Source organism: Antennarius striatus, chromosome 18 (genome assembly GCF_040054535.1).
Source record: "Antennarius striatus isolate MH-2024 chromosome 18, ASM4005453v1, whole genome shotgun sequence".
In the NCBI taxonomy this organism is placed as follows: Eukaryota; Metazoa; Chordata; class Actinopteri; order Lophiiformes; family Antennariidae; genus Antennarius; species Antennarius striatus.
Genome location: NC_090793.1, coordinates 16365589 through 16381231, shown reverse-complemented (window position 1 = coordinate 16381231; position 15643 = coordinate 16365589). Strand labels below are relative to the sequence as shown.

General features: G+C 38.8%; 1 protein-coding gene across 1 annotated transcript in view; it reads left to right on the top strand.

The window, feature by feature from the left end:
* astn1 (astrotactin 1) overlaps positions 1 to 15643 on the top strand; it is a 277794-nt gene that overhangs the window by 157157 nt on the left and 104994 nt on the right. The window contains exons 16-17 of the mRNA XM_068339866.1: positions 5173 to 5277; positions 11330 to 11518. Coding sequence (XP_068195967.1) covers positions 5173 to 5277; positions 11330 to 11518 — 294 coding nt within the window. The remainder of the gene's footprint in view (positions 1 to 5172; positions 5278 to 11329; positions 11519 to 15643) is intronic.

Here is a 15643-nt window from a genome sequence, read left to right as displayed (position 1 = left end):
ACGGTACAAAGGAGGCAGGCAAAACCGTAATCCAACAGACAGACCAAAGGTCATACACAGGGTGTGGAAGAAAAAAGTCGTGTACTGTATATATATATATATATATATATATATATATATATATATATATATATATATATATATATATATATATATATATATATAGTGTGTGTGTGTGTGTGTACACACACACACACACACACACAGGTCTCAACCTACGAACACAATTGGATCGGAGAGGTTGTTCATTACCTGAATTGTTCATAAGTCATAATAATTACATAGAGGATATAAAACAACACGTAAGTAAAATATATATACCATAACACCATTTCGATTGATTCATAAGACAACAGGGATTTTTAGGCCAGTGCAGAAGCCATTCAAAATGTGAGTGAAAGGGAGAAGGAAAAATAAAAACATGCATGTAAAAGTCACAACTTAATTTTGACTCTTGATTTAGAATCTTGACTTATCAGAATGATGAGACACAGGAATGAGCATCATTAAAGCCTCACATCCTTTCTCTCCAGCTCTCCACTGCTCTATGGAAAGCGCTCTCTTTAAAGTAAAAAGGAAAGGGAGTTGAGCTCCACAATATTGCATATTGCATAAGTAAAGATTGTAGATTATGTGTTATGAGAACATAACTGAGTATTTCTGTAACAACAGGGACCAGTATTTCAGTTCCAGAAAATCCTCCCTAACAGAGGGATGAGCAAATATTAAAATTTCAAAAACAAGCTCATGTAAAAGGATAAAGGAAGTAAAGAGAACAAGACTGTTGTTACTGTTTCACAGTAAATCTGGAGACATGCTACATATAAAAATCATCTTTATGTCAACTAATTGCTAGAATTTCTTGCACAATAGAAAGGTTTTTGTTTCTTGGTTTACCTAAACCTGTGTCGAGATAGTGGTACAATTAAAAATCCATTCAAGCAATTCATGTGAGCCTTTCAACTGAATCTTGCAGAACTATATTTTAAGCACTGTAAAACAGACTTTGCTTTGCTTTTGTTATTTCTCTCTCTCTGTCTCTCTGTCTCTCTGTCTCTCTCTCTCTCTCTGTCTCTGTCTCTCTCTGTCTCTGTCTCTCTCTCTCTCTCTCTCTCTCTCTCTCTCTCTCCCTCTCTCTCTCTCTCTCTCTCTCATCCAGTTTTTCTGCCTTTCTCTTCATTTTGCTGATTCTGACATAAATACAAGTACAGTTCATATCTTTTCGCTTCCTCTTTCCCTGTTTTGTTCTATTTTTCCGTGTCTTTGGTTCCATGAAATGTGTCTCAGTCCTAAGCATTGTCTCTGAATTGGCTTGTTTCAATCCTGCATTCATTTGCAATATTGAAGGGGTACCTGTCACCAATTGAAACCAGTGTCAACTGATTCACTCAATATGTTTTCATTAGATTAACATAGTAGCTGTTCCAGTTATTTCATTTTAATATTTCTAAATATTACATTAACCCATTGATATTTTGCAATATTTTTACAAAAAAGCAGTGCATTCCATATTATGTCCACTAAAAACAAATGATATATAAAAAATGAAACTGATTGGGCCTTCAACGTAACCTTCTCAGCTAGATTTGGTCCCATTTAGAGCATGATGAATGCTACCCCATGAGTCCAGTTGCATATCCATATACTGTGTTTTATCTGTTACTGAGTACTTGTTCCCTTGGAGGAAAAAACAGGACATTTATCAGTGGAAAATGATGAATGAATGGTGTCTGATTAGACCGTGGTTGCATTAATGTGAGATATCAACATGCATGGGTGATGTCTTCAAGCGGAGGAAATGGAAGTTATTTATTTGAGCGAAATGGAGAACTGGTACGTAATGCAAAAATCAATACAGATGATATACCAGACATTAAATGGAACTTTGAAAAGCGTGGAAAAAATGTTTATGGCTTTTTCTAAACTAATATTAAGACCAGAAGATCCACATGCAGATTGCTTGATTTTCAGTTTCTGTTTTTGCAAAAAAACATAAATCAAACTTCATTTGAGATTCATTTTGGAGCAAAACCTTCTCACTGTCAAGTATAGCAGCCTACTAATCAGTAACTGGGGGGGGGGGGACTGCTTTAATAGATCTGACACATTCACTTCATTCTTCAGGTCAGTCCAGAATAAAATAACTAATCTTCAGTCATTTACATTCAGTCTTTGACATTCATGTTTCTGATGCAAAATCAGAATTTATTTAAATTTACAAAGACTTTTGTCAAGGGTGTGGTTAGGACCCAAATATACCGTATAAATGAGGATATAGAAGGCAGGAGGGAAAACTAACTGGGACCATGACAGAAGACTCAGGTTCAGGTTGGAACTGGCATCAGGTTCAAGTTCTGGAACAGATTTGGGGTCATGTTCAGGTAAAGACTCCGGAACAGATACAGGCTCTGGTAAAGACTCAGGAGCAGATTCAGGTTCAGGACTGGGGTCAGGTGCAGCCTCAGGTTCTGGTCCTTCCTCTTGCTCCAGAAAAGGTTCTGTAACCGGTTTTGGTACTTTTGAGTGTTCAGGAACAGGTTTTTGTACTCTTGATGGTTCAGAAACAGATTTTGGTACTTTCTCGGGCTCAGAGGTAAAGGTTTAGGGCCTAGCACTGATGTGTGGCTTGAAGGTAACACTGGCGCTGGAAAAGAAAGAGCTGGAACTGTGGTGGAAGCAGACTGCTGCATCATGGTGGCTGTCGACTGCTGAATCAGGTGTGATTCAGATCCCACGCCTGGAGCATACTGTTTGCTTGAGCTGTAAGAGGCTGGAAAAAGGAAGGTTCTGCTGGGTCCAGTCTTCACCACATTGTAGAGTCAAGGGTGTGGTTAGGACCCAATTGCAGTACACACAGGGAGAAGTCCACATTCATAATTTTGATCATCAAAATCCTACAACAGGTTGGCAGAAGATGAGGCACAGAACGGCAAAACAGTCAAAATCAGGGAAACAAGCAAAATCAAATGTTAGGCCAAGAAAGCTGAAGAGCAGGATGAGTCAATGACAACTGGCAGTCAGGACTGAGCAGAGCTTAAGTAAGTGGAACCTGATTGGAGATGTGAAGAAGGTGACTGCAGCAACACAGGTGACTGGAGTGAGTGGATTGAGTGGGACTGAATTCAGGATACAGGACACAGAAGGAAAAACAAACTGGGACCATGACAAATTTCCCTGAGTTCACATTCATTCTGCATTTATCTGCCACATGCTTATCAGATAATTATATTATAATTGGATTTTTGAATGAATGAAATTGGATCTGTATACAAAGTTACAATCCCCCTTTTGAGAAATGAGTAATGAACACAGCCAGAATGTATCAAAAGTGGCTAGAGTTTGTGTAAAATGTTATTAAGTAACATATATTTTTGAGGAAAAACTCAACACAGGTAGTATGAAACTCCAATAGCTGATTCTAAATACATTCACAACGCTAGGAATATACAAAACTCAAAGTAATCACTTGATCATATAGAAAATGCTGTTTTTAAAATGCACTTGTCTGACGAGAGGGTGTTGTTCAAGAGATCACATGCTATTGTGTCATAGCTGTATAGCCAGAAGGTTCTGATGGGTGACCTAAGTGGTTGATAAAAAGGTGAAACTGTTATTTCCACAATAAATGTAGTTAGCTAAGCCATGAAGATCTTAGAAGTGAATAAAAGCAAAAAAAAAACAGTGAGACCACTGTGAAAGTTGTGTGAAATCTCCAACCATTGGTAGTTGTTGTTGTCTTTTATTTTTTGCTACCTTTGCTTGTTCAGTATGCTGACGACACTCTTCTCTCTACATCTCTAAGATTGGGTATCTGTGGCAGAGATAAAATCAAATAAAATAATTTTCTCCTGAGTTGTCTTAAAAAAATAATGTTATTGTCTTAATGTGGAAGATGACTGTTTAAATAATAGGTCAAGTATTTGCTGATGACCCTGATTTAATTTTTAATTTTTTTATTTTAGTTTTATACACTGTTATAATCCCCGAAGGTAAATTAAGAACCTACTGTACACTCTAGTTTTTGTTAGTCAATCCCACACATGCATATTAGTGTGTACAGGCCCCTGTAATACACACAACACATTGGAATGAACACACTCAGGGCATATTACTGATAGTCTCTTAAATTGATGGGGCAGCGGTTAAACCCATGTGACACTGATACAAGAAGTGACTCTTCATCTGTGCTATGTTTATTAACCGTCTGCCTGGCAGGGGTCCATTCTCCATAACTACGTTGACAAAGTCATCTTAACTGACAAATGCTGGAGTCAGTGCTGGCTGACAATGAGAAGTCTGCTACCAGACTGTATTAAATGGACATATCACATATAAAGATTCTGAAGAGACAAACAGTTTGATAAGGTATTGATGAGCCTTGGAGTTTAGTCCACTGGGTTTACCGATTAGAGAATGCATTTAAAGAAGAAAAAAAACAAAGACTGAATAAAATCAGTCTAAAATGTAAGATTGCATTGTTTTCCTCGGGTATATATTGTTGAATATGAAATCTATCAGCCTTTAGGTTTATTTGTGTGACAGAAAAAAACATTTCCATGTTATGGTTGTAAGCATGGTGGTGTTTTGATGTACAATACAGTTGTATACATGTACATACGTAATCAGCAAGATAAACCACATGATTGATGCAAGTTACTATATATGTCCGTATAGGTATTTGCTTCTTCTGGCAATAAACTGTTTTTTAATCAGTCTAAAATGTTACATTGTGATAAGTGTTACTTTTTTTTCAAAAATATGTTAATATTGTTGGAGAGATATTTTGTAGACGGGAAACAATTAGAGCATGACATCATTATTGTTAAAGATTTCGGCCACTTTAAAATAAATCACATTTTCCTGACTATATTTAACATTAGAAAAAAATGTATGCCATTTCAAGCGTGTTTTTTACAGGCTGCCTATCTGCCATCCCTTTGATCAGCACAAACTCTGCGTGCTTCTCTTTCTTACCATCTAATGAAATATTCATATTTATCAAATACTCCACTTGATTCTTCAGGTAGTGTAAACAAAAATGAGATATAGGGACACCCTTTGATGTCACTCTCAAGCCTGCAATTTTCTCTGCTTTATGAGTAAATATGGCATTGATATTACAGATATTACAGACTTTAACATCCCTGTTTTGGTTGTTGTTGTTTGTGGCAGGTATGGTGAACTATAGTGAGGTGTCTGGCTACCCTCTTGTTCAGCACTGGAGTCTCCGGTCTGTGTTGTACCACGTCAAACTCAATCAGTGGGTCCTCTCCCAAGGTAAGCCACTCTTTGCTTCTGGGTATATATACCATTAACTATCATTGATTATTTATAAGTGCAGGGGAAGTGCAAGTCTAGCTCTCTGGTGAAAACTCACATTCTCCATGTGAAAAACACTACTGACAGCTATCAATTATTTTCCACACTGTAATTAATATGTCACGTCAAGGTTAGCTGCACATCATAACAGCTGGAGAACTTAATTTTCATTTTTGATCAGCTATCCGATTAACAGGTAGACTGTCATCATTTGATTAATCTGTCAATTATCTTGTTGAAAGACACTGTACGGCTCATTTTTCAATGTCAAACTTATTTTTATTTATATTTTTACTGTTTGGAGATTCCGTGTGATTCATGTGGGATAAATTGAAAAGAGTAAAGTATATGGAGAAAAGATCCCTTCAGGAAAAAGACACATTTTTAAAAACTTTTCATCAGCAGGAGATGCTATTTCATGCTAAAGGAGAAGTTCTTGAGCATGTAAAGACCATCACCACAGGGCTTGCGTTGCTAATGGGTTCAAGTTGGGTCTATTATATCAAATTAAACCCTTGTTGACACAGTCAATTATGGAATGATTGTGTTGTTGCTGTTCAGTTACTGTTAGAAGGTCCTGAAAGGCAATAAGTGTGTGAGGGTTAAGTTTCCTTTCATCACAAATTAGTGAAATGTCACTTCAAAAGGTTACCAAACAAAAAGCTGCACAAGGAGCACAACCAAATCAGAGTGAAGCACAGCTGTAGGACATAACACCACTGACTGTTATAGTTACAATTTCTATATTAATGGGGCCAGTTAGATTTTTTTTTTAATCACAAATGTGTGTTGCTTTGGCAGCAGAGTTGGTAGCACTTTTGCCTCACAGCAAGAAGGTTCTCATTCCTTTTTGTGTAGAGTTTGTATGTTTGCCGCGTGTCTGCGGGTTCTCTGGCTTCCTCCCTCCTCCAAAAACATTAAGCTTAGGTGAATTGGTCACAACAAATTGTCTGTAGGTGTGAGTGTGTGCTTGCATGGTTGTTTGTCTTTTTGTGGCCCAATGACCAGCTGGTGGGGAACAATCTGGGGTGTACCCCACCTCTACCCCGTAGCCAGCCAAGATCCTCTCCAGCAGGTCCGTCACCCACAAAAAAAATAAGGGACAGTAGATGGGAGAATATCTCGTGTATAAGAAGATGGATGGATGGATGGATGGATGGATGGATGGATTTCAGTTTTAATTCTAACAATATATAGACTTTCAATACAGAACCACAATACAATTCTTCAGTTAGTTCTCTTCATCCAGATTCCAGGTGCACACACAAACACACACACACACACACACACACACACACACACACACACACACACACATATACACACAGTTTTTGTTGTGTGCATTTCGGTTTGGACACAGGTGTCTACAGAAATGACCCTGAAATGTTTGTGCGGGAGCAGGTTAATGCCACAAGAAATAAATAACAGTGGAATGTTCCGTGCCATACAAAACTACAGAGATTCTTTGGAAACTATGTCTTACTGAACTATTTTTCCACAAATAACAGGTTTGACCTCCTCTTCTACCCATATCTTTTCAATTGTTCACAAGGATCTTTTGCTTTCCTTGGATATTTCTGAGTTCTAATGGCTAGTAATAATTCATTTTCAGCAGCATTTTTAAGGTTAAAAGAGTACATGTGATTAGATATTAAAGGTCCCATGTTATGATCCTTTTAATTAATTTCACACTGCTGCCAGATGTCCAACTACACTGTATATGAAATGTATTGCCCCAAACTGATCCCCAGTCCTTAATGTCAGCTGTCTTAAAAACCACTCATATCATTTGTACTGAGAACAGGCTGTTTGTCTGAGATGGCCATTAATTGTTGAGCTCCCTCTGTCGATGCCTGCTACACACCCGCGTTGATGTGGTGTGCATGCACCACATGTACGGACACATGGGACCTTGCACGCACACTTATGCACATGAGCAAACTGCTGGATTCAGTTGCTTTTATTTTTAGTAAAGTTACCACTTATTTCATTCTTGTTTTTCTCTTGTTTTTCTCTCCTATTTTTCATTATGTAAACTGTTCTACGGTAATCATGGACGTACTTTCTCAGTCGGCTGTAAGTAACAACTCAGGATGCGTTGTGTACTGAAAGCGACCAGTAAACATTGCAGAGGATTTGTGGAGAAAAACACAGTGGTTGCTAATGGGAAAGAAATCAGGTAATATTTATGGAAAGGAGATGATAAAAGCCATGCCTCCCGACAATCATCACAGACAATGAGAGGTTGCTGGCTAGCAAAATGGAGGGGCTAACATTCTGATGTGCTTCAGTGAAACGTGGTTACGATCACTACGTTTCCATTGAGGGCTTCCAGACTGTTCATTCTGACAGGGGTGGCACCGGAGCAGTAAGAAGAAACAAGGAGGTTTTGTCTTGTTTTTGGGCGTTGTTCTTAAATTACCTCCATCCACAAATGCTACGTCTCAGTGAGGAGGAGGACGAATGGCAGTATGTGTCAATATAGAACCACATTCGACTAGTTCCCCTTTCTGCAGCAGCCCACGCTGATGAGACCCACTCAATACCAACATCACCGACATTTATCGACTGTGTCTCGATTTCACTGTACTCATAAGGAACTGTAAATAAGATAAAAACATGTGATGTGTGTATGTGTGTGTGTTCTATGATAGAGAGGACACGCATGCAGACCAAAGCGTAGCTAACTCGTTAGCCAAATACAAGCTGAATTCACTCATGCTTATAAGCAGCTGTAAATTATATAAAAACATGGTGTTTGTGTGAGGGTGTGTGTGTGTGTGTGTGAGGATACACCTTACGAGGACACGCATGTGCAAACACACATATGCAGGCTACGCATACACAGACCAAAGAGTAGCTAACTAGTGACCCAAACAGAAGCTAACTTCAACAACAACTGAGGAACTTTCAGTGTGTAGATCTCAGACAGGACGTTACCACACACTGCTACCTTAGCTTGAACATGAACTTCACCTTGGGGATCAACACACCCCTATCCGGGGATGAGTGCGCTATGTCTAGCACTCCTATCAATCACTCCTGTTGTGACATCACGATGGGCGCTGATTTTAATCGTGATTTTAATCGCTGATTTTAAACGTCCTGGACGTTTTTGTAGACATTACAGTGTATACAGGAAGAAGAAGAAGTATATTGATCCCCGCAAGGGGAAATTACAAAGTCACTCGGTTAGTTGACAAGTATACAGGCCCCCTGAACACAGCACACAAGGGGGCCTGTAAGCATGCAGTTAGTACAATCACATTAAACTACACACATCAGGGAGGCAGAGTGACGGGCAGCGGCTTCGGAGCGTGCCCCAATTTTGAGCAGCTTGTAGGGGGGACGGAGCCTTGCTCAAGGGCGCCTCGGCAGTGGCTAGGAGGTGAGCTGACACCTCCCACTGTCAGCTCACACTCCTGGTGACATCATGGCGGGAGCAGGATTCGATCCGCCGATGGCTGGGGTGATCTGTCTACGAGACATCCGCTGAGCCACTGCCGCCCCACAGGACCCATTGGTTAAACAGATTGTAAGAGTTGATAGGTTCGGGGAGAGCCACTATGTATATGTAGACACCTGAAAAATATGTGTTTTTCATAATAAGGCCCCTTTAAGATTGATGTAGAAAGGCAGAGAGGACATGTTGAAAAATGTATTTCTCTTTATTCCCTATGTGCTATTCTCTATCTTTCTGATAGACTTTCACATATCACAAAGCTCTGTACTTATAGAAACACCATGGCTTTCTGACAGCACCTGCCATGGAAAATTCACAGAATAAGATAACTGAAGATCTGTATTTAGTCAAGCTGTACCATGTGTGAAGACAGCTCCTGGCTGCTGACACGTCTCGGATTATACTGAAAGTTTCCTGAGTGGTTTGTCAGACCTCAAAGAATTATTCTGTGGGAAAAAAAAAAAAATCTGCTTTTTTGTTCCTATACCTCCATCACTACATAACTGGTTCTGTTTATTTTTGGGGGAAAGTAAACGTATTTAAAGTATTACATTGTTTCATACTAGCTGGACGAAGAATGTGAGTTGTGATTTGTATTTTCGTCATATTTGATGTGAATGCATTATTCATTCATCCACCATAATAGTTTATATTATGACCAAGTGCAGGTACTGTACTGTAAATACATTCAAATCACACCTAATGTGTGTCTGATGGTGCTTCTGTGTTTGGAAAAGGGCATCCGAGTCTGCTGAAAAGGAAGCTGAGAGAGACTTTTTTTGCACTCATATTCCACTCTAGCTCCTCACATTTCCGCAGCCAGCAGAGGGGTAAAGCTGCTGATTTTTAAATCTGTCCATTGCGTATACTCACTCCACTATCTTTCTCTCACTTCAGTAGCCACCTAATTTAATTTCAGAGAAGAACTACGAGTGAGTGAAGCATGATTGCTGAGATATTAATCCTGCTTTTACTGGAGATGATAAAGATAAATCATGTTTGCACTTTTTGCTTTCCAATTTTTGCTGAGAGAATCCCACTGTGTGACCATGTAGCCAGTATGTTATATTGTGGTTGATGTATCCACATCACATGAACTTTATTTTCTAGTGCTGCAGCCCATTCAGTGAATCCACTCAAATTTGTGGGAGCAAATGCTAGCCTTATGTCAACTGCATTTTATTGGATGCTCCAAGCACACTTTTACACAAACCTCATCAGGTAGTATGAAGCAGTGAAGGAACTTGAACTCAGTCTCTGTAGGCATTCATTCTCAAATTGTTGTAAAAATTTAAGATGACTTCACTGTGTAGAAGTTTAAGGCCACGCGGTGGACTGGTGTCACGCCCGGAGTTTCCCCCGCCTCACGTCCTCAGTCAGCTGGGATAGGCTGCAGCTCCCCGCGGCCCACGTCAGCAGACAAAGTGGTTAGAAAATGACTGAATGAATGAAGTTTGAAGGCATCTTTTAAATTACAATTACTTTACTACCTATCCAGTTCAGTGCATGCGTTTGCATCACCAGTTACAATGTTTCAAGAGTAGTGAGCAACTGGTTCAGGTGCCCACTAAAGCTGTTTAAAACTGTGCCATTAGTAGGTTGCACTCAATCCATTGTGAATTTGAATACCTGCAGCTATTGAAGTGAGACAAATCTGGATTAAAAGCATTAAATTTAACACTCAAACAAGACACCTTTGCCCTAAAAAGTTTTGGAGCTGGCAGAAATTCCATTAACTGCAGCCATTTAGCAGTCTCAACTTGATTATTGAACATAAGATAAAACACATTTTTAACCAACAACATGACAAGCTGGAGTGGTACTCAATAGAACACATATCCGCAGTTGGTCTAACAGTACTACACTTTTTAGTTGTTAGAGGCACAACTTTTTAAGTTGTGCATCCAAATATATAATACAGTAAGTCTGAAGTTATAAAGTTATATAACAGAGTAGGTAACAAATGCACTCTTTTGGTGCATAGACTCTCCAGTCTATGCACCAAAAAACTGTAAAATGTTAATGAAAATTGACCCTAAAGCATGTGTGTAATCCTCCAAATAAACAGACATAATCGCTATTAGAGAACTGACAGGTCTAAACTGCCTAGGTTTTTGTCGTTGCTGACCTGACTGTGAAGTCCTGGTGATTGAAAACTGATGCTAAACAACACAACTCCATAATTTTAGGGTAAATCTTCAGCCTACTGTCCAAGCTGCTGATGTGTTAAAATAAATTACTAAATCCTAAGAATGTACTATTTTTACTCTCTGCTTTAGACTATTATTAGAATGGGTTTTATTTAGTTCATGTCAAAGCAGAATCTCTGGTCTAACTGTGACCCATGCAGCAAGACTAATCAAAAGAGCTCCATCTGGGAAAGCTGCAGAAATTGTAGAAAACAGAGTATATTACTTTTATTTCCCTCTAACCCTAAAATCTACTTTTTGTGTTTCTCATTTTGAGTTTTTTTGGTTGTTGTTGATTGTTTTTTTTAACTAAAAGCCTCAGTCTTTCATTTCATTCTGTTTTTCTCTATCTACCCAGCCTTTAGCTCAGCCATTCATTCTTTGGATGGGGCAACACAGCGGAGTGACTTCGTTTCCATCCTCAGGGAGTTTGGAAACCACTACGTGCAGGAGGCGATGTATGGCTTCCAGGAGTCCTGTACCATCTGGTATCCCAACAAACAGGTCCAGAGACAGCTGTGGTTGGAGTATCAGGACATTAGTAAAGGTAAGAAACACTCATTATGAGCACAACTCTAAAGAATCAGACATATTAAATGAACAAATTTTTGTCCTGGCATCAGAGGTAAAGTGAACATGTGCGTTTGTGAGTATGCAGTTCCTAATATATTCATCGTTAGCACACAGTCACAGTCTGTCACCCTGACAGAATAATAACAGGCATGTAATATTGACTGTGTTGGGCTGGACTGGATGTGATATTTCTAGAATTAGCATGGCTCTTGATTATACTTCAGCTGTCGAGCTGTGAATGTCTCATATGGGACAATCGTCTTGTTCCTTTTTATTGCTGTTGTTTTCGTTGTTGTTGTACCCTACTCCCGGAGCGAAAGTCTTTTGAGCCCTTTATGTCAACCCGTAGTTATTTTTCCCCTCTTCTCATGGAAATTCTTATAGAGATTATTTTTGTAGCTTGTTTTGATCATTTATGCTGGGTTATATGTGTGTCGGATATTTGCTAAGATTCAAATCTTTACACTATAGTTTCAACTCAGCCTGATAATATAGTTGGCTCACGTGATCCCGAAAGTGGTTGTTTTCAAATATGTATTTGTATAATCATTTTATTATATATCTATACAATGTCATTGTTATATTCTTCTTTTGACATTCCACTCATACCATAACCATATGAGAACATCTAAAATAAATTTTAGATGAAGGAAAAGCTTGACAGTTTGTCAAATGTTTATTAGCTTAAGGGTCATCTCCTCATACTCTTTGTAAGGATCAGATTCTCATTTTTGAATCAGATTCTTAATTTTTGATCAGTTCAGGTAAATGTTACTAACATCTCTTTTCACTTTTTTGATTAAGGAAAATGTCCCCATTTCAATGTTTAAGTATTGCTTGGCTGTTGTAAAATATATTTTTTTGGAATTATTTTGTAAATCGTGAAATTCTTTCTTTTAATACCTCAAAAAACAATTAATCCATGGTCACTAATTTACAGCAGTGACTGACCGTATTTTAAATAACTGTAACATCTTAAATGTCAGCCCATAGTTGTTTATTGGAAACAATTGAATGGAATTCCAAGGCAAACAATTAATCAACAGTTACATCATTTAAAATTGACTTTGTTTTCTTGTGGATATTTCTCTTAAAATACAAAAAGTACAAAAGTTAGAATTAATTTTTTCTAATTTTTACATTTTATTCAACATTTATTGATGTTGTCTTCATTTGACAAATGAATAATAACTCAGTGCTCAATCTCCCCTGTTCTAGAAGTTTCAGTTTAAAGCTTGACACTTCTACAACTGATATATTACACTGATCTTTCCAGCTCTCAGCTGATAATTCAGATTTGCTTATTGTCTGAGTAAAGCACTCAGTGTAGCAGCAGTGCTGTTGCATAGAATTAGTTATATTATATTAGATCTAATCTCACTGGCTTCCAGCATCTGTTTGTTGTTTACAAATCTAAGTGTGACACATTGTAAAGCAACAATGCTTCTTATCTTAACCGGAGGATTGTGCTTTGTAATCAAAATAGGAAAATGTGTTTGCTTTTTGGTTTTTTGTTCAAATCCCAACATATTTCACCAATATGGTGTCAGATATTCTATGTTTATGTTTCTTGTTCATGTCATGTCCACTGCCTTTACTTTGTCGAAGGACTTCTCTGCTGCTCTGCACTGTTTGCTCCCAGGTCCCTCTGTGCTGACAGATGGCTCCAGGTAACCCTCAAGAGGAGTTCATTCGTCTTTGTTTGTAGATGCTTAAGACATACCAGGTGCAGACATGCTCAACGGATAAACTATCCAACTATGTGTGTGTTTGTGTGTGTGTGTGTGTGTAAGTACCGTATATGCATATGGGGCACGGTGGCGCAGTGGGTAGCGCTGTCGCCGCACAACGAGGCGGACCTGGGTTCGAGTCTCGCTCTGTGCGGAGTTTACATGTTCTCCCGTGTCTGCGTGGGTTCTCTCCTTGTTCTCTAGCTTCCTCCCACCTCCAAAAAACGTGCACTTCTCCCACCTACTTATTTGAATAGGCTGACTTGAAAACATCACGCTGTCAAGCTCCCGACATCTACCCGTAAGTTTGGGCCGCTAGCTGAGTTAGCTCCACTCTTCACATTTGTCGATTTCTCTCACTTACGTAGCCGTTTTGGCTTTGTCAAACATAGCGGTTTGTATTCTTTCATTGTGATGGACCTCACATTGTCGTGTGGGTAACTACAATACTTTATTCATCAGGACCAAACTCACAAAACTGGCGTCTACCCGGATGGCCGGAACGCTGAAGGGGCCTTCGTTTTTGCGCTTGTCCTTCCCACACACACGGAGCCATTACGGCTACGACATAGTGGTTTGTTTTCTTGTGACAGCGAAGAAAAAAAGAAAATAAATGAAGTCTGATATTATTGTTTCATCATGGAATTTCCATGGGTTCATGGGTGTGTGTGTGTGTATACATATATATATATATATATATATATATATATATATATATATATATATATATATATATATATATATATATATATGTGTGTGCACTGTATATACTGTATATATGTATACACACACACACGACATTCATTCATTTATTTAATGACAAAAATATGAACCTGTGAGACAAAATGTTGCCCCAATTTTATCACAAAACAAATATGTGAGGATATTCTCACAATTAACCATTTGAACTGTTCAATTTATAAAAAGCATTGGTGCAATTCTTTTACTTGTAGTATTGCATGGTTGATTACCACCAACTAGGCCATAGATGAGGCAGGAGGACATAAAAAAGATATTATCGGTCCCCTCAAATTATCGGACTTGTACTGGGTCTGAGAGTGCAATGGTCTGAACTAGTGCAGGATCTATCCAGAATGTTGGGGCGTTTTTTCCTGTCAGACATAGTATAGTGATTACGTTGGCCTGTGAAGTAACTCAATCTCAACAAGTGGGTAAGCGTCTCAAACTGGCCCAGGACAATCAATTTCTGGCAATAAAAATAGATTCTATTGGCAAAAACATGAAATCACTGTCATTTTTCTTAATCTAATCCTGGCTTCTTTGAATTGTCCTGGCCTTTTGGAGGGAGTAATGAGCTCACAGGAGAGTTTGATGATCCATGTCCTCACCCTGTGCTCCAAATACAAGATGTGCCCTGCTGCTGCAGCTCCCTCCTTATTCAGTGAGAAGCCAAGCTGATCATTTCTGCGTTATAACTGCAGCACAAAAGCTATCGGCACTCTGAAACCTTTACATGTATGTGGTTGATATATAGATGAGGCAGATGGAGAACAAGCACAAGAACATGAAGAAGAAGAACAAAAACAAGAAGCCTTTATTCATCTTAAAAGGGAGAGAGTCAACTTTACACACATAGACCTGAATATACACAAAGGGTCTATACACACACAATGGAGAGGGGATGATGGAGTGATGAAGGGATGGGCAGCCATATGTCAGTGCTATGTGGACAGTTTATATGTATGGTGTGTATGTGTGTGTGTGTGTGTGTGTGTGTGTGTGTGTGGTGTGTGTGTGTGTGTGTGTGTGTGTGTGTGTGTGTGTGTGTGTGTGTGTGTGTGTGTGTGTGTGTGTGTTTGTGTGTGTGTGTGTGTGTGTGTGTGTGCGTGTGTGTGTGTGTATATATATATATATATATATATATGTATATACTGTATATACTGTATATATATGTAGAGAGAGAGAGAGGTAACACACTGTATGTTCTTTCACTGATTCAGCGGATACTTTTTTGAATGCCTGAAATAAGCCCTCCTACACAGGATCAATCAGAAGCAGCTCAGGGAATGATACGTTTGTGCATCATCTGTGAATTATAGAAGTCAGTGAAGCCATACAATTTTCATGGTCTGTAAAGTTAAAATTAAGACACCAGTTGTTCCTTAATGACCCAGGACCTTTACTACAACACACGCAGACACAGTCATGTCCACACAGACAATGCAAGACTTTGACAGCTATATCAGTCATGTTTGTGGTGAGGAAGCCAAAGCTCATTAACCGTGGTTAGTCAGTGTGTGAAGCTGTGTGTGTGTGACCATGATGCTTTGTCTGGATGATTAATAGCGCTTTCTCTTCTGTATGTGGATGTGATACGAGTTTGCTATTGTCAGACTTGACCTCAATTG